This window comes from Macaca thibetana, chromosome 9 (assembly GCF_024542745.1).
Source record: "Macaca thibetana thibetana isolate TM-01 chromosome 9, ASM2454274v1, whole genome shotgun sequence".
In the NCBI taxonomy this organism is placed as follows: domain Eukaryota; kingdom Metazoa; phylum Chordata; class Mammalia; order Primates; family Cercopithecidae; genus Macaca; species Macaca thibetana.
Genome location: NC_065586.1, coordinates 27,905,688 through 27,929,564, shown reverse-complemented (window position 1 = coordinate 27,929,564; position 23,877 = coordinate 27,905,688). Strand labels below are relative to the sequence as shown.

The window sequence follows — 23,877 nt, the reverse complement described above, 5'->3', positions numbered from 1 at the left end:
GACATGTATTTCATTGTACTCTGTGATTGGAATTTTATTAGTTTGTTAAAATTGAGTAGGAAAAAATATTTCAGTAACAAATATATAGAATTAAGAAAAAGATGGTCTGGGCACGGTGGCTCATGCCTGTAATCCCAGCACTTTGGGAGGCTGAGGCGGGCGGATCAAGAGGTCAGGAGATTGAGACCATCCTGGCTAACATGGTGAAACTCCGTCTCTACTAAAAATTAGCTGAGCATGGTGGCACGTGCCTGTAGTCCCAGCTACTTGGGAGGCTGAGGCAGGAGAATCGCTTGAACCCAGGAGGCAGAGGTTGCAGTGAGCCAAGATCGCGCCACTGCACTCTAGTCTGGGTGACAGAGTGAGACTCCGTCTCAAAAAAAAAAAAAAAAAGAGAGAGAGAGAAAAAAGTGGGCTAGGCTGTGGCTCATGCCTGTAATCTCAACACTTTGGGTAGGCCAAGGAGGGTGGATCATTTGAGGTCAGGAGTTTGAGACCAGCCTGGCCAACATGGTGAAACCCCATCACTACTAAAAATACAAAAACTAGTCAGGTGTGGTGGTGTGCACCTGTAATCCCAGCTACTCGGGAGGCTGAGGCAGGAGAATCACTTGAACCTGGGAGGCAGAGGTTTCCAGCCTGGGTGACAGAAAAGTTGAGTTCCTATCCCTTTTCTATACATTTGTTTTTTCAAAGTGTGTTTGTACTATGTTGGAGTGCATACATTTAGAGAACAACGGGGGAAAATGCTAGAAATACAGTAACTTCTAGTTTCCATTTTATAACAAATGTATTTTTTATTATTTGGTTATGGCTTCCTACTGGAGTCCTCCTACTCCCCCACCATTATGTCATCATTTTCACATCCACAGTCCATAGCGATTATGTCCATGTGGGGCCTCAATAGTTTTCTCTTTAATTTTGTGCAGGTTTCCTTACTGCATAAACTCAGCTGCTCTCACTGAGGTCATCATTAAGTCTTGTGTGTGTTTGGGCAGGCTGACTTGATTTATAGCCAGCACTCCACTGTGGGTGAGTAAGATGGCATGTTTCTTCCTGTTTTTCCTCTCAGCCCTTCCTATCTGGAGTGCAGATAACATAATTACTCAGTTAAATATCATCTGTCCAGGTTTTCATTCTGTATTGTGGTTATCTGCATTATACTTAAAACCTACACTGAGGGTAATTCTGGTGGGTAGGTTTGAAGTAATTATCTTTAGTATTGCCTTTTCATTTATGATGTAAGGTGTAGCAAATCTTGGATTCCTGGATTCCTTGATATTAAAATAGATAAGATCAAACTATGTACTCAGGATGAGTCAGTACTGTTTTAAGAGTTACATTTGCCATACTTTTGGCAAATTAGTGCTTCGGAGCGGAAGCCCAGAGTTTTCAGGTAATCCCAGTCTCCAAAATGTTTGTTGCAATATAACATCATTACTTTTCATGTGGGAACCTTTTAATTTGTTGGGCCCTTTTCTTTCCTCTTTTCTTTTTATAGCCATTTATAATTCAGGGATTCAGGCAAAGAAATACAGGTCTTGGACCATAAGACAGTTATATTCAGCAAGATTTTCAGAACTTGTACAGCTATGATTTTTCTCAGTCATCTTGGCTAGTTTGTGAAATTAATGGCTTTAGAAATATTCTCAAATGACTTAGGGGGGAGTAAAAAGGATCTTTTGAAACATTGTCCCATTTTGTTAATTCAAGGAGATTACAGTGCAATTGAATGTAATTCGCATAAGGTGGATATAGCAAAAGTATGTCTTTGTTTTTTTTTTTTTTTTGAGATGGAGTCTCTCTCTGTAGCCCAGGCTGGAGTGCAGTGGTGCAATCTTGACTCACTGCAACCTCTGCCTCCCAGGTTCAAGTGATTCTCTTGCCTCAGCCTCCCTAGTAGCTGGGACTATAGGCGCCCCCCACCATAACTGGCTAATTTTTGTATTTTTAGTAGAGATGAGGTTTTGCCATGTTGGCCAGGCTGGTCTTAAACTCCTGTGCTCAAGTGATCCACCTGCCTCAGCCTCCCAAAGTGCTGGGATTACAGGTGTGAGCCACTGTGCCTGGCCAAAAGTATGTCTTTTTAATAACTGAGAAATGATGTCTTGAGCAGTCAAGTAGGAACAATTACTTGGTTGTCCTTGTATAATGTGCAGAAATTAAGGAAGATAATTTTTCACTGAATCTACATAGGATCTATCAACTATAAGGAAATGTGTTAATAAACAGTTTCTACATCCTGATGCTTGTAGGTTTCCTTGTTGTTGAAATACGGTTAGCACAGATTTGTTATTTTTCCTCTCTCTGATTAATCCAAACCTGGAGTCCGGCCCTGGTTCTTAGGCTGCAGAGAAGTTACTCCATCTTTTGTAGGCTCCTTTTCTGTTTTACGTTTGTCGGGCTCACCTCTTGAGCTTACTCAGCAACCTTCAAAACTCTAAATCCTCGTTAGTCTTAAACTCCCCAGCTCATATTTGGCCGGCAGCTCTACTTGGCATTTCAGTAATTTCCCCCTTGGCAGCTCATCTTTTACCAAAAATGAAAAACCATTCTGATCTTTAAAGAAATGCAGATGAGGCCGGGCACAGTGGCTCACGCCAGTAATCCCAGCACTTTGGGAAGCCGAGGAGGGTGGATCATGAGGTCAGGAGTTCGAGACCAACCTGTCCAACATGGTGAAACCCCATCTCTACTAAAAATACAAAAATTAGCTGGGCATGGTGGCACGTGCTTATAGTCCCAGCTGTTTGGGAGGCTGAGGCAGGAGAATCGATTGAACCAGGGAGGCAGAAGTTGCAGTGGGCTGAGATAGTGCTACTGCACGCCAGCCTGGGTGACACAGTGGGACTCTGCCCCCCACCTCAAAAAAAAAAAAAAAAAAAAAAAAAGAAATGCAGATGAGAAAAAGACCCTTTCTAGGACAACAGAGAATAAACTCGCCGCTGTTAGGGAGTGGGAATTTCTGCCACATGTGGATGTCAGAAATGGAAGCTTTTATTATCAGGAGAATATTTGCTGGTTGATGTTACTTAAATAGATTCAAATTTCAAACAGTTCTAAGAGCCTATTGAGTTTCCACTATGAAGAGTTGATTTTGCCAAGATGGAAAAAAAAATCTTATCTGGTTGCCTTTTAACACCTCTGTATGATGTTAGATACAGGTGTACTTCTTGCCTTTTCACATATTGAAGAAAACAGTGAGAGGTAGCAGAGTGTCTAGAAAATGGGGGAGCTAGATGGAGAGACTGAATGCGTGAGGGTTAATGCCAGCTTCTTCATATTACAACCCAGGCTTGAGCAATATCTGATTTTTTAATGCCTCGCAGAAAGCTAAATAAATGTCTGTGTACTGTGTGGTTCCATTCTTGTTCAATACCATCTTGGCTTCCTTTCAGGTAAGGAAGAAATTGAGCAGTGATTGTAGCAGTGATTCCCCTGTAGGGGAATGCCCTACTGTGGAATACTCTGAGTGTGTGACATGTCCTCGTTTACCCAAATCCTTGAAGTTCATGAGTAAAACTGCAGAATACAATCTAGGCTCATAGATTCTGAATTTTGGAAGTGAAATTGATCTTAAGATAATGAAATCTACTATGTTTATAATATATTTTCTGTTATACCCCTGACATTGTGCTATGCTAATCACAGGAGTTTGATAAGTATTTGATAACTAAGCAAGGTTTAAGCTGAGTCACAAAATGAAAAGATTAATTTTGACAGTAATTTGAGGTCTGTTGTCTTGTCTCAAGTGTAGTCACTGCTGATTGTCAGCATCTTTCTGAAACTGCAAAAGAAAAACTAAAAATGGACCAGGAATTAGCATAGGAAAGTATAGATTAGAAGACCCAAAGTGAAACAAATGGAAAAAGTTTTTTTTTTGTCGTTAAGTATACATATATTAGAGATGGGAGTCATTACTATGTTGCTCAGGTGGTCTTGAATTCCTGGGCTCAAGTAATCCTCCCACCTCAGCCTCCCAAGTATCTGGGACTGCAGGTATGTGCTGTTGTGCCTGGCTAAATGGCAAAAGTTTGAATAAAGAGGTGCCAGGGAATAGAGGCCTCCTGTGTTGGTACAGGTGTATTGAAGTCAGAATACCTGTGCCTGCATCAGTTCTGTGTTGATATTGTGAGTGAAGTAGTAACTCTGCAATGAAGATAAAAACTTGAACACTTTTCTGTTATATTTTATAGTAGATTGATTGGCTTATTGTTGCATACTTGTATCATTATTTCTTAGGGTATGTTTCTACAAGCTATTGTTGGTTCAGAAGGTATTATCACAGTTGGAATTTTGATTTTTTTTTTTTTTTTTGAGGCAGGGTCTTGTTCTGTTGCCCAGGCTGGAGTGCAATGGTGCGATCTCGGCTCACTGCATCCTTCGCCTACCGGGTTCAAGCAGTTATCCTGCCTCAGCCTCCCGAGTAGCTGGGACTACAGGCATGCACCACACCTGGCTAATTTTTGTATTTTTAGTAGAGATAGGGTTTCACCATGTTGGCAAGGCTAGTCTCGAACTCCTGACCTCAAGTGATCTGCCCACCTCAGCCTCCCAAAGTGCTGGCGTTACAGGCTTGAGCCACTGTGCCCGACCAGAATTTTGATGTATTCTTATGTGGTTCTTTCTTAAATCAAAAATATGATATTTGTTCAGATTAAGGCAATGTTGGGTGTTTATTTTTAGTTTCACATTCTTTACTTATTAGAAATATATTTGTTAACTCATCAGCTAATGCTTGTGAAAGTTGCCTTTGTTAACATGAATTCCATTTTCCTTTTAAAAATTAAATTATAGCACCCTCTACTGAATTTGAAAGGAATTGCTGAATAGTCATATGCAGGTTTGAAAAAGAGACCATATGGCTTTACAGATTCGACTGTGTTGACCCCTATACTTGCTATGATGATCCTTTTTGCTCACAGGCTCCTCATTAGGCAGTGTGGTAACATACATGCAATTAAATCCATATTTTGAAGCAGGCAGAAGAACTAAAGTGATCAAATTCACAGAAGCATGAAATAACACAGTGTGTTCAGGGTTGTAGTTTTATAGAAAACTTGAGAGAGGGTGTTGGTGTGATTTTTGCAAAGAAAGCAATGAGAAAGGACGAAGAGCATGTCTCATTTTAAGGAATTTAAACTTTATCATGAAAAGTGCGGTTGAATCATCAGCTGGTTTATTTAGAGTAGTTAAGTGATCACGTAAGTATCTTTGAAAGATGATGCTGGCAGCATGTGTAGGATGGGTTGGAGGTGGGGACAGAGCAATCTGAGGATTACTACGTTTTCCAAGTGGGTTTATTAGGGTTCTCAGAAGGCACATGATTCTGGGATATGAGAAGCTGGGAGATGTGGAAGTTCTTTTTTTCCCCTAAAAATGTTTTAGCATAAAAATTTCAGGATATATAGAAAAGTAGAATAGTACAATGAATACCCATATGTCCACCTTAGATCCAGCAACAGATGACATTTGGCCATATGTTTTCTCTCCCTCTCCTCTGCCTCTCTGCTGAAGTATTTTTGAGTAAATTACAGACACCATTACTTGACACCCCTGAATACTCTATCGAGCATCTCTCCAAAACAAAAGATGTTAGGAAAGAGATGTTTAGGGAGATAAAATCAGGAAAGTTAGAATTTGGTGGTATAGATAGTGGGTTCTGTTACATCCAATAGGAGAACCACAAAGACTTGCTTTTACTATTATTAATTTGTGGTTATATAATAGTTTCTTTCTACAGTTTCTTTTTGAGACTTTCAAGAGATGGATATATAGTAAATGCTATTACACTTTAAATCAAAATGTTGAAAAGGACACTTTTTTCATCAGCAAAAATTTCAAATATGCACAGAAGTTGAAGAGGACATCATTCTTGGCTAAAGCAATGGCCCATACCGGGCTTCTCCATGCAAGACGAGAAGAAGTGGAGTGATTCCAGAGAGGAGTGGGCTAGGCTCCTCCCACCAGGGGAAGGAGCAGGCCCTTTTATCATGTCAGAAGCCCAGGTCAGCAGAAGTTTGTGTGAGAAAAGCACACAGCCAACACAAGTGTGACCCACACCCAGTGCAATGGTGAGAGTAGGCAGCGGCGAGCTGACTGGCACTAACAGAGTCTACTTACTCCGGGAAAAGGGAGCAGATGTCAAAGGGGACTGGGCAAGGATGACCTTTTTTGGCGGGGTACAAAGTCTCGCTCTGTTGCCCAGTTTGGAGTGCAGTGGCATGATCTCAGCTCACTACAACCTCTGCCTCCCAGGTTCAAGCAATCCTCCTGCCTCAGCCTTTCGAGTAGCTGGGACTACACGCTGTGCAACCACGCCTGGCTAATTTTTGTATTTTTAGTAGAGACGGGGTTTTGCCATGTTGGCCAGGCTGGTCTTGAACTCCTGACCTCACGTGATTCTCTCACCTTGGCCTCCCAAAGTGCTGGGACTACAGGCATGAGCCCCCGCACCCAGACAGATACTGACCTTTTAACATCTAATTTGTTGACAGTTTTCCTACTATACTTTTGGTCTAGTAAATGTTTTAGGTTGTGATCAATGAGATTAGCAGTCTTTCTCCTTTGGACAGGAGAACTCAGAAGAGGACAGGCAGAAACACAAAATACATAATGTACATAAAATATATAATATTATGGCTAAAATTGGTAGGGGTTCCGGTAGTCACTCATTCATTTTTTCATTTATTCAACAAATAATGTTTGGAGCCATCTATTATTATGGCAAGCACTATACTAAGACACCAGGAATTCAGCCGTGAATAATGCATACCAAATTCTCTGCCCTCTTTTAGTTTCTGTAAGTCATACGTTGCTTAACGACAGGGAGACATTCAATTTGTTGTTAGGCAACTTAGTCCTTGTGGGAACATCCTAGAGTGCACTTACACAAACCTAGATGGCAGAGCCCATTACACACCTAGGCTACATGGTGCAGCCTGTTGCTCCTAGGCCAGAAACCTGTACAGCAGGTGACTGCACTGAATATTGCAGGCAATTGGAACACAGTGGTATTTGGGTATCTAAACATATCTAAACATAGAAAGGGAAGAGTAAAATATATGACCACTGCCATATATGTGGTGTGTGATTGACAGAAACATCATTATACCCTGCATCGCATGATTGTATTCTAGTAGGAAAGACAGACAATAGACAAGAAGAGTGAAATACGCATGACTCGTGAAACTGGGATAGGCATAGGCAAAGATCATTAAGTGGAATTAGGAAGGTGTGAGGGAGATTTTAGAAAGAGAGGCCAAGGAAGCTGAGAAGATGCCACCTGGGGAAACACCCGGGAAACCTGAACCACTTGAGCCGTGTTGGAGTGCACTAAGCCTCCTGCTTGGCGTTTCCATCGTTTTCCATTTCTTGTGAGGGCATGTCTCCTCCCGAGAGTGTATGAATAGGAGGTGGCTGACAGCTGGCTTCCATATAGTCTTAGCAGGCCCCGTTTTTCCCAGCGAGATTCCTCTTCTAACCCTCAAATTTCTTGACACTAAATTGATCATGAAGTAAGTTCTCCTAATCAGATAGATTCATTCCAGGGTGTGTTAGTCTTAGACAGTTTGTCTAGCAGTCCACTAACAGGCCGTGCACAGCTCTGTGAAATGTTCTTTTGTGTAACCGTTTCCCATGGTTTTTGGACAATGACTGGCATGTTACTTTCCTTAGCAACTTAATTTTTGTTCCGTCTTTACATAACTCTTTGGAAATGTTAACTTTTCCCCTTTTCTGTTCATTTGTTTCCTGTAGAAATGAAATACTCCTATTCAGAGCTATGACATACAAATTAAAAATTTACTAAGTATAGTCAGTAGATTCCAGCAGCTAATATTCATGAAGTGTAAAAATTGAGGTTAGTGAAGAAAGTAATATTAAAAGGAATATGAAGAATGCAATGCTCTTAAAATTTCTGTTGGGTATAGCTGACTTCAAATGTAAGAGTCTCTACTATTTAATGCATAAAGGGCTAGCAAAGAATAGATTCTCTTCTAATTCATAAAAATGCACTGTTCTCTACAATATAACATTAGGGTTTTGAATTGTTTGAAGGGCGTTTCCTGGTTTGTTTTCAGCATTGGAAATAAAATAGATGAATATGCTAGAAAAATGGAAATGTGGGTATCAGCTCATACACAGATAAGTGAGGATTTCCTTTAGGAGCATAAAGATCGACCACCGTGGAGAAAAACCTAACTTAATATAAAGTTGTTTGTGTTATATATAATCAGTGCTTTTGGATTATCTGTTTCCTTTGATCACTGTCTATTTAAGATAGCTTCAAAAACATACATACATAAATATACATGATTGCAAACATCGTGTGTTACATTTAGTTTAACTTTTTAGCGCTGTCCTTAATTTGAAAATGCATACAATTAACTTTAGTATTATGACATAATTATTTACAAACAAGAATCAGTTTTTAGAAAGTATATTTTTTGATACCTCTGATATAGGGCCTAGGAAACTGACAAAACCAGACAATTTACATGAGTCTGTTGTCAGTAAACACATGAAATCATCTTCGTGAATGTCCAGATTTATTACAGATGTTTCTAGTAGCCCACATTTTTAGGAACTGTTATGTTGAACCACTTAATATTAATTAGTACTCAGGAAATAACAATGTAAATACTTAGAGTGAATGATTTATGTTATTTAAAAATCATACTGTTGATATTTGTAAATGAACAGTATATCAGTCATAATGGGCTAGGTTGTGTTTCAGTAGCAAATAACCCCAACAACACATTTATTTCTTGCTGTTGCTATGTATCCATCACATGTTGGTGGGGTACTGTGCTCCATGTTAGGGACTTGAGCTGATGAACTTGTCGTTATGGGAAACATTAGCCAACTTGGGAAGGAGAAGATGTATGATATGATTCAGCTCTGTGTCCCTACCCAAATCTCATCTATAATTGTAATCCAAATTGTAATCCCAACGTGTCAAGGGAGGGATCTGGTAGGAGGTAATTGGATCATGGTGGTGGTTTCCACCATGCTGTTTTTGTGATAGTGAATTCTTACCAGATCTGATGCTTTAGAAGTGTTTGGCAGTTTTTCCCCTATCCTCTGTTTCTCTCGCCTGCCACCATGTAAGATGTGCTTTGCTTCCCTTTCATCTTCTGCCATGATTGTAAGTTTCCTGAGGCCTCCCCAGCCACGTGGAACTGTGAGTCAATTAAACCTCTTTTCTTTATATTAATAAATTACCCAGGCTTGGGCAGTTCTTTATGAAAACAGATTAATACAATGTGGAATCCCATGCTCGCTCTTAAATTTGTCACTTTCGTGTTACTGGCTAAGGCAAGCCACAAAACCTCACCTAACTTCAAGGGATTGGGGACACAATTCTACTCTGTAAGTGGAAGGGACGAGTTGCAGATATATTGTTGAGTAGCATCATTGTCTAGCCATAATTAGAAAGTTTTCTAAAATAATGTGGTCAAGCTCCCTACATTATATACTTTGATATAACAGTTGAGTTGTCATTCATAATTGACAGTGCTGGTTGAAACCATTTATTATATACCGAATATACAGCATAATCACTTGGTATCAATCCCTCCCCTGTGACAGTGTTTGTGAGTTTAAATACAACAATGATTTATGGGTTTCAGACTTGATCTGCAGGACTGCTATCCATGGTATACTATAAATAGGCAAGCTGTATTTACAACTGCCCCTTAAATCAGTTTGTTTGTTGTTAGGATTAAGCTTGCCCATGTCCGAGAGCTACTTACTAGACTTTTGGGCTACTTTTATGGCTACTATTAGTTTGTAGTTATTTCATTTCTTCCTTAGACTATCTTCAACGTCTTATACTCATTTTTTGAGATAGAGTCTTGCTCTGTCGCCCAGGCTGAAGTGCAGTGGCATGATCTTGGCTCACTGCAAGCTACGCCTCCCGGGTTCATGCCATTCTCCTGCCTCAGCCTCCTGAGCAGCTGGGACTACAAGTGCCCGCCACCACGCCCAGCTAATTTTTTTGTATTTTTAGTAGAGATGGAGTTTCACCATGTTAGCCATGATGGTCTCGATCTCCTGACCTCATGATGTGCCCGCCTCGGCCTCCAACGTGCTGGGACTACAGGCGTAAGTCTTATATTCATTTTTTTTAAAATTGTGGTAAAAAACAAACATAACATAAAATTTACTGTCTTTTTTTTTTTTTTTGAGACGAAGTCTCGCTGTATCGCCCAGGCTGGAGTGCAGGGGCGTGATCTCGGCTCACTGCAAGCTCTACCTCCCAGGTTCACACCATTCTCTTGCCTCAGCCTCCTGAGTAACTGGGACTACAGGCGCCCACCACCACGCCTGGCTAATTTTTTGTATTTTCAGTACAGAATGGGTTTCACTGTGTTAGCCAGGATGGTCTCAAACTCCTGACCTCGTGATCCGCCCGCCTCAGACTCCCAGAGTGCTGGGATTACAGGCCTGAGCCACTGCATCCGGCCCAAAATTTACTGTCTTAACAATTCTTAGTGTACAGTTTAGTAGTGTTGAGTATATTCACATTGTTATGCAATGGATCTTCAGAACAGAAGTTTTTCATTTACAAAACAAAAACTCTATACCTGTTAAACAACAACCACTTTCCTTTCCCTGCAGCCACTGGCAGCCATCAGTTCTGCTTTCTGTTTCTATTAGTTTGACCATTTTAGATACTGCTTATAAATGGAACCATACAGTATTTGATTTTTGGTAACTGGCTTATTTCCTTCTTTTTATAAGGCTGAATAATTTTCTATTGAATATATATACCACATTTGGCTTGCCCATTCATCTGTCAGTAGACGTGAGATTTGCTTCCACCCCTTGGCTGTTGTGAACAATGCTGTAGTGATGTAGGTATGCAGATATCTCTTTGAGTTCCCACTTTCAATTTTTTTGGATATATACCTAGAAGTGAGATTTTGGGGTTTTATGGTAACTCTATTTTTAATATTTTGAGGAATCTTCATGCTATTTTCTGTAGTGGCCATACTACAGAAATTTACATTTACATTCCCATCAACTGTGCCAAGGGTTCCAGTTTCTCCACATATTTGCCAACACTTGTAATTTTCTGTTTTCTTTGATAGTATTCATCCTAATGTAATATCTTATAGTTTCGATTTGCATTTTTGTAATGATTAGCGATGTTGAGAATCTTTCATACTGCCTTCCGTTGTGTTTTATAGATTTTTTTTTATATGGACATTCTTTGATTCTCTTCTCATTACCTTTCGTGTATATTCTGTAGGTATTTTCTTTGTGGTCACCGTAAGAATTGCACATATCATCTTAAAGTTATAATCTGTTTTCATTTAATAGCAATTTAATTTCAATCACATATAGAGACTGCTCTTTATAATTCTGTGTCCCCATATATGTTATTGATATCACAGATTACATCTTTTTATATTGTTATTTACTATAAATCATTAACATAGATTTATAGTTACTTTTATGCTTTTGTCTGTTAACATATATACAATTTATATGTATGTAAATTACATGTATATGTTATATGTTTTATCATCTATTTTAATATAATTTATGTGTGTCTCTGTGTGTATATAAACATATATATATATATTTAGATCGGGTTTCACTTTGTCACCCAGGCTGGAGTGCAGTGGTGTGCTTATAGCTTACTGCAGCCTCAACCTCCTGGCTTCAAACGATACTCCTACCTTAACCTCTTGAGCAGCTGGAACTACAGATGTGTGTCACCAAACCCAGCTAATTAAAACAATTTTTGTTTTGCATAGATGGAGTCTTGCTTTGTTGCCCAGCCTGAAAATTTATAAAAGAATTAAAAGTGATTTATGCATCATTACAATATTACTGTATTTTATATTTGTTCATATATTCAGCTTTACCAAAGAGATTTATATTTTCATGTGGTTTCATGTTGCTGTCTAGCGTTCTTTCATTTAGACTTGAAGGACTCCCTTTAGTATGTGTAATACAGGTATAGTGGCAACAAACTCCTTCAGCTTTTGTTTATTTGGGAAGGAACTTAATTTATTTTTCATTTTGTGGGACAGTTTTGTCAGATGTAGTCTTCTTGAATGGCAGACTTTTTTCTTTCACCACTTTGAATATATCATCTTACTTCAACGTGCAAAGTTTCTGCTGAGAAATTCACTGATCCTCTGTGGATGCTCCCTTGTACACGATGAGTCACTTTTCTCTTGCTGCTTTCAAGATTCTCTCTGTGGCTTTTGGCAGTTTAATTAGAATATGTCTTAGCATGAGTATCTTTGATTTATCCAATTCAGAGTTTGTTAAGCATCTTGAATTTTTATGTCCATTTCTTCCCTCACTTTTGGGAAATTTTCAGCCATGTCCCTGTCTCTGTTCTTCTCAGACTACCATAGTGCATATATTCATCTGCTTGATGGTGTCCCATTAGGTTCTTTCCTTTTCTTCATTCTTTTTTCGCTTTTGCTCTTCTGACTTGATAGTGTCATATGATCTATACTCAAGTTCACTGATTTTTTTTTTCTGCTTGATCAAGTCCGCTGTTGAGTCCCTCTTGTGAATTTTTCAATTCAGTTATTGTATTTGTAAGCTCCAGAGTTTCTAGAAATAGAAGCTTTTAATAGTTTCTGTTTCTCTGATTCTGTTGTTATTTTGTTCATGCATCCCTTTCCTGAGTTGTTTTAGTTGTCTGTTTGTGTGCTGTTTGAGCATCTGGCAGGTGATTATCTTGAATTCTATGTCAGCTAATTCAGAGATCTTTTCTTCATTGTGGATTTCTGGAGCTCTGTTTTGCCCCTTTGATTGGGCTATGTTTTACTGTTTTTTTGGCGCCTTGTGTTCTTTTGTTGAGATCTGGGCATTTGAAAAGATAGATCCTCTCGGTTTTTATCGACTGGCTTCGTGCAGGGGAAGATCTTTTCCAATCAGCCTGGATAGTGATTATTTGGACCTCTCAAACCAGTGCTGAGAATGCATCTTCTCTGGGCCTGTGCATGTAATTTCAAGGTTAATGAGACTTGCTCCTATTTTCCTCTCAGAAGTCTGTACATTAATCTCTTCCTCCTCATGGCATCTGTCTGAGGTTCTGCTGTCTTCCTGATGCTGTAACAAGCCCTTGGGGCTCTCTTTTGTTTTCAGTGGCCCCCAATCTGGCATCCAGATTATACCCTCTTCCTGTTAGCACTCCAACTTAGTCCCTTGGGCAGCCCCTCACAAGCCAGAACATTGGGTGCACATTTTCCTCTTCTCTTTCCTTCTTGAGGGAGAAGCTGGAAGTTGGGAATTTTCCTCCAAATTACTCCATGTTGCATTGGGGTCAGGGAGGAGCTAAAGTGGGCAAAAAGCAATTTTTGCATTGATGTCGCCTTCCTTAGCTTTTGCTTGCATGGGTGCTGCGTAATTAATGGGCTTCTGGAGTTACAGAGGTAACTTGGTTTGTATTTTGTTGTTAAGTCACTGTTTCCACGGGAAAAAGAGAGTCTGAGGCATTCTGTTCCACCATCTTACTGATGTCACTCCCTGTACATGTTTAGTAAAACCTCCAGTCATTGCTAGAATATTTCACTTGATGTTTTGCTATGCCTATACAATAATCATAACTGTGTTACAATAAGAGGTTGCATTGGTAAAGAGGTAGATTTTTGGTAACTCTATTAAAATTTAATCTTAAATGTCTTAAATGTAGCTTTTTAATAAACAGATTTATTCTATTTTTATGCATGGTAAGTTGAATATGGAGTGATATATAATTTTAATCAAAACTTGCTTCATTGACTGGTTTATTTTTGACCTCTCAAGATATTTTTGAAATTAGTGACTATGAATTGCGGGTAATGCTAGAGTGACATTTTCTTAATAAGAAAGGTTTAGTAGAATCTGAATTATATTCTTGAGCTTCAGATATACTCTATCATTTACTTAAGCCGTATAAAACAGAGGGACAGTATCCCTGGCTATCATGCAAGATGTTACTGTAGATTTTAGAGAGATCTGTGGCTTTTACAGGCTGTGCATTTTGTAGGTATGTTCTAGACCTAAGGATCGAAGGCTGAGAATATTTTTTTTGGAACCTACTTGATATTTTGGGTATATCAGAGAAGGCACTATGTTACATGACTGAAGAGCCAAGAAGAGGACGTGGATATGAAGCAGGCAGTTTTCTGATTTGTAAACGGAATCAAGTAGAACAAGAAAATTAAGGGGAAGGTTGAGGGAAAGGGAGAGCTAAAATTGGAGTGTCTGGTGTGTTTTGTGTTTGAGATGCGTTGTTTCATTTAACCAGTCACAAAAAGTGAGTGAGATATACATATTCTTTCATTTAACCAGTCACAAAAAGTGAGTGAGATATACATATTCTTTCTATTTGACCACCAAGAAAACTGAGAGAGATTAATAGTGGTTAAGAGGCAGCATTGTGTAGAATGATTCACAGGGTGGGTCTTGAATTCATACATACCAACATCAGAATCCCTTCAAGTTGTGGGCTTAGGGCACATTGCCTAAAGTTCAGTTTCCTCATCTGTAAGACATGGTAATAGTGCTTACATAATAGGATTATTGTGAGGATTAAATGAAACAGTGCATATTGCATTTTTAACCTAATATCTGGGAAATTGTGAGATACTCAATAGGAGCCATCACGAACATTATTCTTATTTATTTATTTTCGTTATTTAACATGGCTTTCTGAGGTCTCATGCCTTGTCAATTGTGTATGTGGTAAGTGGTAAAAGATCCTTCAGAGTTTAAACTCTGTTTTTTGTCTTACCAAAGCATGTATTCTTTTCATTGTAGGACCACTAGAAGTTTGCGAGATTAGAGGAAATATGAGATAGAGAGTGATGAAAACAAGACTGAAAAGTGTTAGTAAGGTTGGGCGTGGTGGCTCACACCTGTAATCCCAGCACTATGGGAGGCTGAGGCGCGTGGATCACCTGAGGTCAGGAGTTCGAGACCAGCCTGACCAACAGGGTAAAACGCCATCTCTACTAAAAATACAAAATTATCCAGGTGTGGTGGCGGGCATCTGTAATCCCAACTATTCAGGAGGCTGAGGCAGGAGAATCACTTGAACCCCGGAGGTGGAGGTTGCTATGAGCCGAGGTCGTACCACTGTACTCCAGCCTGGGCAACAAGAGTGAAACTCTGTCTCGAAAATAGAATAGAATAGAATAGAATAGAATAGAATAGAATAGAATAAAATAAAATAGCGGCCATCTGTTGATTGGCTGCTATATATGGGTTAGATGTTTTATTTTTATTTCATTTAATCTCATTTCACTAAGTAGCTTGGCCAGGATCACAGAGTCAGTAAGGCAGGGCTTGGGTGGGATCTTAGGTCTGTCTGATTTCAAAATCTGTGCTCTCGTTGTTAGGCTGTGCTATCTCCCCATAGGTAAAATGATGAGGTGACTCTGACTTGAAAGGGAAAGAGAGCGGATCGTTATTCAGTTTTTAGGCACATATGATGATATGGGTTCCATTCTTAAGGAACCTAGTGAGGGACACTGATTGAACAAAAAATGTAAAATTATATTGATGTACGTTAATTACAAAGAAGGATTGGTTTCTGCGGTAGAGAGGACTGAAGGGAATGCCAGTGGAATGCTGAGATGAATCTGGAATTGAGAATTAGTCAAGGAAAACGTAATCAAGAAGTTGTATCACTCTTCTCTGCCCCCAACAATTAGAGGAAAGAGATACAGAGCCAAAATAGTGGGTCATTGATGGTCAGTGATGTAATCTTGAAGACTTAGCCAAGACTTTTTAGCAGTAAGTGGTAGAATATAAATGCAATGAAAGGACAGTCATCATCAGAGGAGTACCCCAGAGGAGAGGTCTGGAGGATGTGCCAACACTGTAAATGCTGCCATTTTTGCTTAAGGAGAGTAAAAAAGGAGAATGGGGTCGTGGTGCACTCACTGTTGTAGATGGTTCGGGTAGTCTGGAATGAGGTCATTGCCTGTGAGTGCTAGTTCATTCATTACACCTGCGCTTCCAGAGAAGGGGCAGTTGTGTGCCTTCCCAAGAGCCCTCACTAGATGAGGCCCTAAGGGTCTAGTGGTTAATGTTCCTTCCTGGCAAACGGACCAGGGTTCCCACAGACTTTCCTAGCAGCCTTAAAGCCTGGGTCTCTTCACCTGGAGATTATAAAGCAGCATGTTCTCTTGTTTCCTTTCTGAAGTCTTTAAAGGTTTATAGGATTCTTTTAGTGGGATTCTTCTCTTCTGTTGCTTCAGCATTTCCCTTTCCATGTGCGGAAAGGACATGTGTTGGTTTTATATTAATATAATCATTGGACCCCATTGGATTTGTAAAATGTGGGACATTTTGATCCTTCATAATCTTTTTTTCTTGAAAACTAGGAATTTTTGTTTTTGGTTGTATAAAGCATCTTTTCTTACATACAACATCCTAATACTTGGCCAGTTATAAGTCTGTTTTAAAATTCTTTATGTATAGCAACAGAGTCTGAGATACTTGGGATAGCCAAAATTGAAATGCAATTTTGTTTATGATTAAAACCCGAATCTTTAAAAATTTTCACAATTTTGCACAACAAAACAAAATAGAATTTTTTAAACTTTCTGTTTTTTGAATATATAAATAATGACCAGTACAAATGTTACTAGAAAGCATGCTACTTCTAGATCCTTAAGTCACTAGCAGATGGGATGTAAGGATATAGAATAATGGTCAGCAAACTTGGCCCTCCTTCATTTCTGGAAATCGAGTTTTATGGGAACACAGTCATACTCAGGTACATATTGTTTAGGTTGAGATCATATGGACCACAAAGCCTTAAATGTTGACAGAGAATGTTTGCCAAACCTTGGCATTAGAGAAGCAATTCTCCACATTTTTGGTCCTCAGATCCATACTCTTAAAAATTATTGAAGGCTCTAAAGAGTTTAGATTATGTGGGTTATATTGGTTTAATTCATTTAAAAATAACAATATTAAATTTGCTTCATGTTAACACAAATAACATTTTAATGAAAAATGATTTTACCCTCAAAACAAAAGCATGAGTGAATTGCAAATTTCTTTAATTCCTGGCTCAACAGGAGACTGTTATATTTTCGTATCTGTGTCTACTTTCATTTTGTTGCTGTGTGTTCCGGTTGAAGGATATGAAGAAAAACTGAACTTACACAGATCTGTAGTTGGAAAAGGGAGGACTATTTTAATAGCCTATTCAGTTAACTGCGGATATTCTTTGCTGTTACACCGAAGATATATGGCAGTTTCTTAAAGATAAGTTTCAGTGTAAAATCTGAAATTCCAGAAATAAAGTTATTGTATTGGAACTTTAAATCCATTGATCAATCTTGAGCTTCGAATGGATGTTGTTCATGCATAATTTTCTAATGTGTTAGTAGAAAATGGGAAAATACTGGTTCACCGAATCATGCAGATCTTCCCAATGTTGATACAAAATGCCAAAAAAATCACATTTGTTAATGTCACCGTGGGTCTTCTCAGCAAAGCCTTTGGGCGTTGGGAAGCTGACAGAACCAGTGCAAAGTGGGGACTTGGTTCCACCATGCGTGTGTTTCAATTTACATAGCACCATGCAAAATGAGCCTCTACTGGATGCAAGTTTTATAAAATTCTGATTTTTGCTTGGAAGCTCATTTTTATCATTAGCAACACATACTGTTTTTGGTTTCCCTTGAAAGTATGGACTCTATTTATCTTCAAGAAAATGTTTGTCAAATACTGAAGCTTGAATAACCATAGTTTGTCTTCAGTTGTTCTTTTAAGTTAAAAAAAAAAAAAAGTTCCATGATCAGAGCAGCCAGTATAGTTCACAACTCAAATCATTGCACAAGTGTTTTTTTGAGACAGTGTTTCCTTTGTTTATAGCAGCAGTTACTTTATGTGTGCTTCCCATTATTCGTACAGGATGTTAAAAAGGAGAGTACTCAAGAGTCAATTAATATTAATTTTTACTGCTTCATTAAGGATATTCTATAGTGAACCTTTCCTCTCCCCTCCTCCTCTTCCTGTTTTTCTTCCTCTTCCTCCTCCTCCTCTGAATGAGCATCCTTGGCAACAAAGAATACAATGTTGAATAGTTGCAATTTGGTGCCATTATCTTGACTCATGCTCAGGTGCCAGTGGTTTTACCAACCGTGACCATTGCTTTTCACCATTGGTGCAAATGCTGGTACAGTGCAAAAGACAAATAACATCTCAGTACTTTCTTCAGCAATTTTATGAAAATAGTTTGACCTCATGGATCCCTCTGAAAGGGTCCTGGAGACCACTAGGGGTCTGTGGACCACACTTTGAGAATGACTGGTATAAAAGGTACAAGTACCATTTTATATAAGCAGATGTCTGCCACTTTATATGTTGCCTCCTTTTATTCTTACAGTTATAATTTAAGAGGGTCCAAATAATGTTAACAGATATAAGTCTGCTTCTTGCAGTGGCTAATAGAACTAATGAGTCTTTCAGATTGAGTTTTTACAAAAATCTGTGATAGATTTATTTTTAAAAAATATGTGATAATTTGTTTGTGTTATTTTATTGCTCTATTAGGTTTTGAAAATGTAACTTTTGAGTACGTGTATCTGGTGAAATAATCTACAGTTGGATTTCTGAGCACACTTATTCTTCTGAAATGATAGATTGGGAACATAATTATTAAACTAGTTTATGATGACAGTTAATTACAAGTTTTCATATTCTTGAACACTTACCCAAATATAGAGGACATGTATTTGAAAATTACTTGATTTCTTGTTCATATATATTAACTGTGTGTGTGTGTATATGTTCACATTAATAAAAAATGTTGCAGACGATGGAATTAAGTTATTTACTGAAAACAAGTTTTAAACACTTGCACTTCTGTGGTTGACCACTAGATGTCATGAGTGCCATGGGAGCATTAAGAGTTACCCAGGGCGGGTAGAAATGGAAGGTTGTAAGCTCATAGACCTTCACATAGTTCACTGTTTCCACATGATCAATGCCAGAGGAACCTGATACAGTGTGATATATAGAAGCAAGGTACAACTGGAATAATGAAATTTCAAAAATAAGCCCTTTTAAAGGAGGGTTGTAATCGTTCTATTGGGCATTGTAAATGCTTCAGGTGCACTTGATACTGCTGTTATGTTCCTGGCTTTTGGGTCTTTCTCTTTTTTATGGAAAGATGGATTGAACTTCAATTTAAGAATATTCGGTAATCCCTCTCAGGACATACTGTAACAGCTGGTATTTTTGTGTTGTAGTAAATTGATTCCATACAACAGTCAGTAATAATTATGGCTGCATTCCGACAAATTCCAAAGCATTTTCAATGAATTTCGCCAAAGAAAATAACATCATTACTACAAAAATTTAACTCAGTTTGAAAGTTAAACCTAGCAACTTTGCTTCATTCCACAAAATACAAAGTATTACTGGTTAGGATTCTGTCAAACCAGTTTTAGAATTCATGTACTCGTATATGGTCTGAGGAGATGATTACTTTGTAGTATGTACACTTAAAAGATAATTGCTTTGTAGTAAATAACACAGCTTTGGAAAAATTTAACCTTGAGTGTTCATTATGAAATAAAAAGCAAGAAATGCGAGAGCTTTTCGTATGTGGCATAGATGAACAGCAGCAACACCAGCTCAAAAGGATGTTTTGATGTGGAATGTAAGGTCTTCAGTATTAATGGAATATGAATGTTTCAAACTATATGAAATTCTAATTGATATAAGCATATGTTGTCTTATTATATGGTGTGTATGGTTTATAAATGTGAAACATTGTAAGTTCTTTAAGCTGTGTAGAAAGTGATAGGTTGCATGGTATAGATGGTATAGCATATGTGCAATCTATACCATATGAATTTAGGCTTTTCTCATGATATAAAGACCTTAAATTCCATATATATACACACACATATAATAAATACCTACTCACATACATACATACATATATATTGGCCTAATGGTACAAATGTGTCTGCAGACATTTTAGAAATTTTAATTGATTTTCATTTTTTTCTATTAGCAAAACAAAAGTCTACTAATTGACTGTGTTCTTTAAATTATACAGTCTTTTTTTTTTGACTTTGAATTACTTCATTTCTAGCTTTGCTTTATACAAGGAATATTTTCCTGTAGTTGAATCTTCATCCTGATTTTTAGAATAATTTGTGAAGGCAAAGCAAAGTTGCTTTCAAAATTATTAGAAAAAACAGCTCCATACATGTGCATTAGTGAAATCTTGCCTCACATGTTTAATTTTTAACTTAGCTATATTTTTGTTTGGTATTTCAAATAACAATTCTCATATTTTAAATTAGCACTCTTTTCCGTATGGATGTGTATGCATGTTTTAACTATGTCAGCCTTTGCAATAACATAAAGCAAAATTCAAGGTATTGCAGCAGATAGTCTGATCTAAAATAATCCCTTTGATGGTGAAGTTTTTAATACTAATTTTCACTTTAACAATTAAAAAACAAATTTAGAAGGCTTTAATAGAATCTTACAGTTTGGATTTTTTAAAGTAAAATTTGGCAAGTTCATTTCTCTTTATTCTGCAGTTTGAATCAGCAACTTTAAAGGCTTTAAGAATTGATGTGAACCAGTTTTTCCAGTGTTTCCAATGTTTTCTTGTTGTTGTTAATGTATGTTAAAAATATGCTTCTAAATTACTGAATTTGCTTTATAGAGAATTGAGGAAAGTGCGTTAAAAATGAACTGAAAACACATTGTGTGGTTCTTCTGATTTCTACAAAAATGTAAATGGAGTACTTTTTCCATTATTAGCCAGGGGTGATCCAAATTTAAACCAGATGGCCTCCCTCTAGGTGTTAGGCCAATGTAAATTTTAATCTTGCTACTTTCTTTTATGTTTTCGTTTTATAATCTCATTACCTGAATTAAGAAAACCCCAACAACCAGTGTTTCTTGTTTATTTACCATGTGTCAGACACTGCATTACATGAGTATATTTAATTACCGAACAGTTCTAATTTACTCATGTCTCTGTTTGCGTATAAGGAAGTTAAGGCTTAAGAAGATGAAATTCCTTGCTGAAGATCACAGAACTAGCAGCATTAAAGATTAGGTCAAACTCTAGATCCCTTGTTCTTAACTAATATGCTATACTGCCTTTACCGCTCATCTGAGGATAAACACTAGTTAAGACAGTTACTGAAAAAGTTAATATTTTTCCAGATACAGCAAGGGTTAGTTTTTACTAAAGGAATTTACTTGTGTATGCTAGCTTGGATTGTTAGATTTACTTTGGATTACTAACATTTCTGTAAATCTATAATAACATCTTGCTTCCATTCTAGTAAATATTCCTTCAAGGTTAGTTGCAGACTTCAGTTAGAGAACCATGCATTTGTCATATTAGGATGAGCTATTTAAAAAAATACAATTAGGCTGGGTGCGGTGACTCACACCTGTAATCCCAGCGCTTTGAGAGACTGAGGCAGGCGGATGACTTGAGGTCAGGAGTTCAAGACCAGCCTGCCCAACATGGTGAAACCCCCGTCTCTATTTAAAAAAATAAAAAAATAAAAAAATAACATTAGCCAGGCTTAGTGGCAGGCATCTGTAATCCCAGCTCCTCAGGAGGCTGGGGCAGGAGAATTGCTTGAACTCAGGAGGCAGAGGTTGCAGTGAGCCGAGTTGCACCACTGCACTCCGGCCTGGGTGACAGAGTAAGATTCCGTATCAAAAAAAAAAAAAAAAAGTTAATTATAAGTTTCTGACAATTTATATAGTCTCTGTTCTACATTTAGAAATGTAGCTGAGAATTATGGTAACACAGGGAATGAAGTTGAGAATGGCATTGACTTACAGAAGCTTCTTAAAATTATCCATGTATCCAGTCAGCATTCCACAACCCAAATGTAAAAATCTTTAAGGAAGCCTCAACACACACATTCAGAATATTCACGCTTTCAATCAGAAGTTGCTCATCAAGACCAGAAACTCTCACAGTTCATGTTTGCATGTGGTCTGTAGAAAAAATTCTGAAGAGTTGTGATGTCTCCAATAGTGATTGGGATGAGAATTTTGAATTAGTTACAGAATGTTGTGATTTGGTGACAGTCCCTTTTTTAAAAAGATAAATGTTTCTTTCCTTTCTAGAAACGGCTTACAAAATATACAGATCTTGGTAGACAACGTGGCTGCAGGCTGTTGAATTGGAATTCCCTGTGGCTGTCTGAGGGCAGGGTGTCTGGAGAGCGGTCGGCTGACCTGTTCCTACACCTTGCATCATGCCAGCTTTGTCAACAGGATCTGGGAGTGACACCGGTATGTGACCCCAAGAGGGGAAGTTCTTATTCCATCTTTGCTTAAATCTTGTTCACAGTGAAATACAACATTGCTTTAAGCATTCAGGCAGATCATACTTGTTTCTCTGTCACCAACTCTAGGGGCATGAGATCAACTCAGGGATGCCCTCCTAGGTAAAAGTTACTGGAGGACATGGGCTCCCTGCCTCTTTCTCCAGGTAGTGATGGCGTGTGCTGATGCTCTCGTTCTGTCTTGCTTTTAGAATAATTCTGTGCATTTAATTTAAAAAATTAAGCATTTGAAACTTACAGAAAAGTATGGCAAATACTGTGATACCCATATTATCCTTCACTCAGTTGTATAACAGATAGGAACTGTTTGCCACACTTGATTCTGATTTTTCTCTTTTTTTTCTTTAAGAATTAAACCATTATCCTCACCCCAATTCTCTGTTTTCTCTCTGTCACCAGAGGTAAAACTATCCTGAAATTGATATATATCGTTAAGGGATTCAGTTAAAACTAACAAACATTTCATGTTATTATCAGTTATAAGACTTTGAGATACCTAGAGTAGGTGTTTCTAAGAAAGGAAAAAAAAACTCACATGGACGCGTGTGTACATAAAATCCTCCCCTTCTGATCTGATTCAGGGAAGTAGAAGTGTGGTGGTAGATGCCTCTTTGAGGTCCTATTCTGGACCAGAATCAGCACTTTTTCAAAGTGTAGAATCCTGGATGCCTCTAAGAACTACTAAAACAAAATGTAAATGGGGTTGGGGGCCTATGTCATGCATTTTTAAAGCCCCTTGAAAGAAGTGATAACACAGTATGACGAAAAGGAATGTTCTCTGTTTTTTATGGGGCCATCCTGAATTTGGTTGATATAGCTCTCTAACCAGCCGAGATGACTGTCTCAGGTGGGACAATTACAACGACTGGTGCTATCATCTCAAAAACGCCCAAACACAAATTCAGTTTTATCTTGTATTATGTTACACTGGCATTTTCATTTGCACTATTTGCAAATGTAATTCTTTACCATTTCGGGCATATCCATAGTTATACGTTGGCAAGTTTTGTCCCGTCTTTTTTTTGTTTTGTCTCATCTTTATCAAGAATGATTGTTTTTTCCATTGTGATTTACACTGAGGATTCGTTTTTATCAGCAAGAAATTTGATTGTTAAATTACGTAAAGCTTTTCTTTCTCAAGACCTTAACTTGGAAGTCAGACCCTTTGGAAATTTTTTTCTTCTTTTTAGGTTTTATATAGTCCCACATTGTGTTCTACTTTATAAAAATGAATGATTTAACTTTCCATAGTGCTTTGGGAAATTATGGATAAAATTTATGTGAACCATAAATTTACTACAGTTGTGTAATGAATATGTTTTAAACCTTGCTGTTCACCCCAAATGCCTTAGTTTAATTGAATGCAAAATATTGTTGCTTACATATTACTTGAAGGAGGATTAAAATGGAGTATTTATAGTTTATAAGGCAGTTTAGGTGTCAGTCATGAAAAATAGCATAGGCTATCAAGAATTTAAAAAGGGCTTTTCCACACACAGCCAGCTCACTTAGTGCAAATCTAAAGTGCCAATCTGAATGACACCTTGCT

The 23,877-nt window shown here is 37.9% G+C and overlaps 1 protein-coding gene across 5 annotated transcripts in view; it reads left to right on the top strand.

The window, feature by feature from the left end:
• The window catches only part of MPP7 (MAGUK p55 scaffold protein 7), a 250,426-nt gene that overhangs the window by 46,322 nt on the left and 180,227 nt on the right, over window positions 1–23,877 (top strand). For 3 of the 5 annotated variants that reach the window (XM_050804514.1, XM_050804517.1, XM_050804513.1), the window contains exon 2: window positions 22,108–22,275. In XM_050804514.1, the coding sequence (XP_050660471.1) occupies window positions 22,239–22,275 (37 nt within the window). In that variant the 5' untranslated portion in view covers window positions 22,108–22,238. Of the gene's footprint in view, window positions 1–929; window positions 1,033–22,107; window positions 22,276–23,877 lie in introns of all 5 variants that reach the window. The other 2 variants (XM_050804515.1, XM_050804516.1) reach the window with 1 other exon arrangement.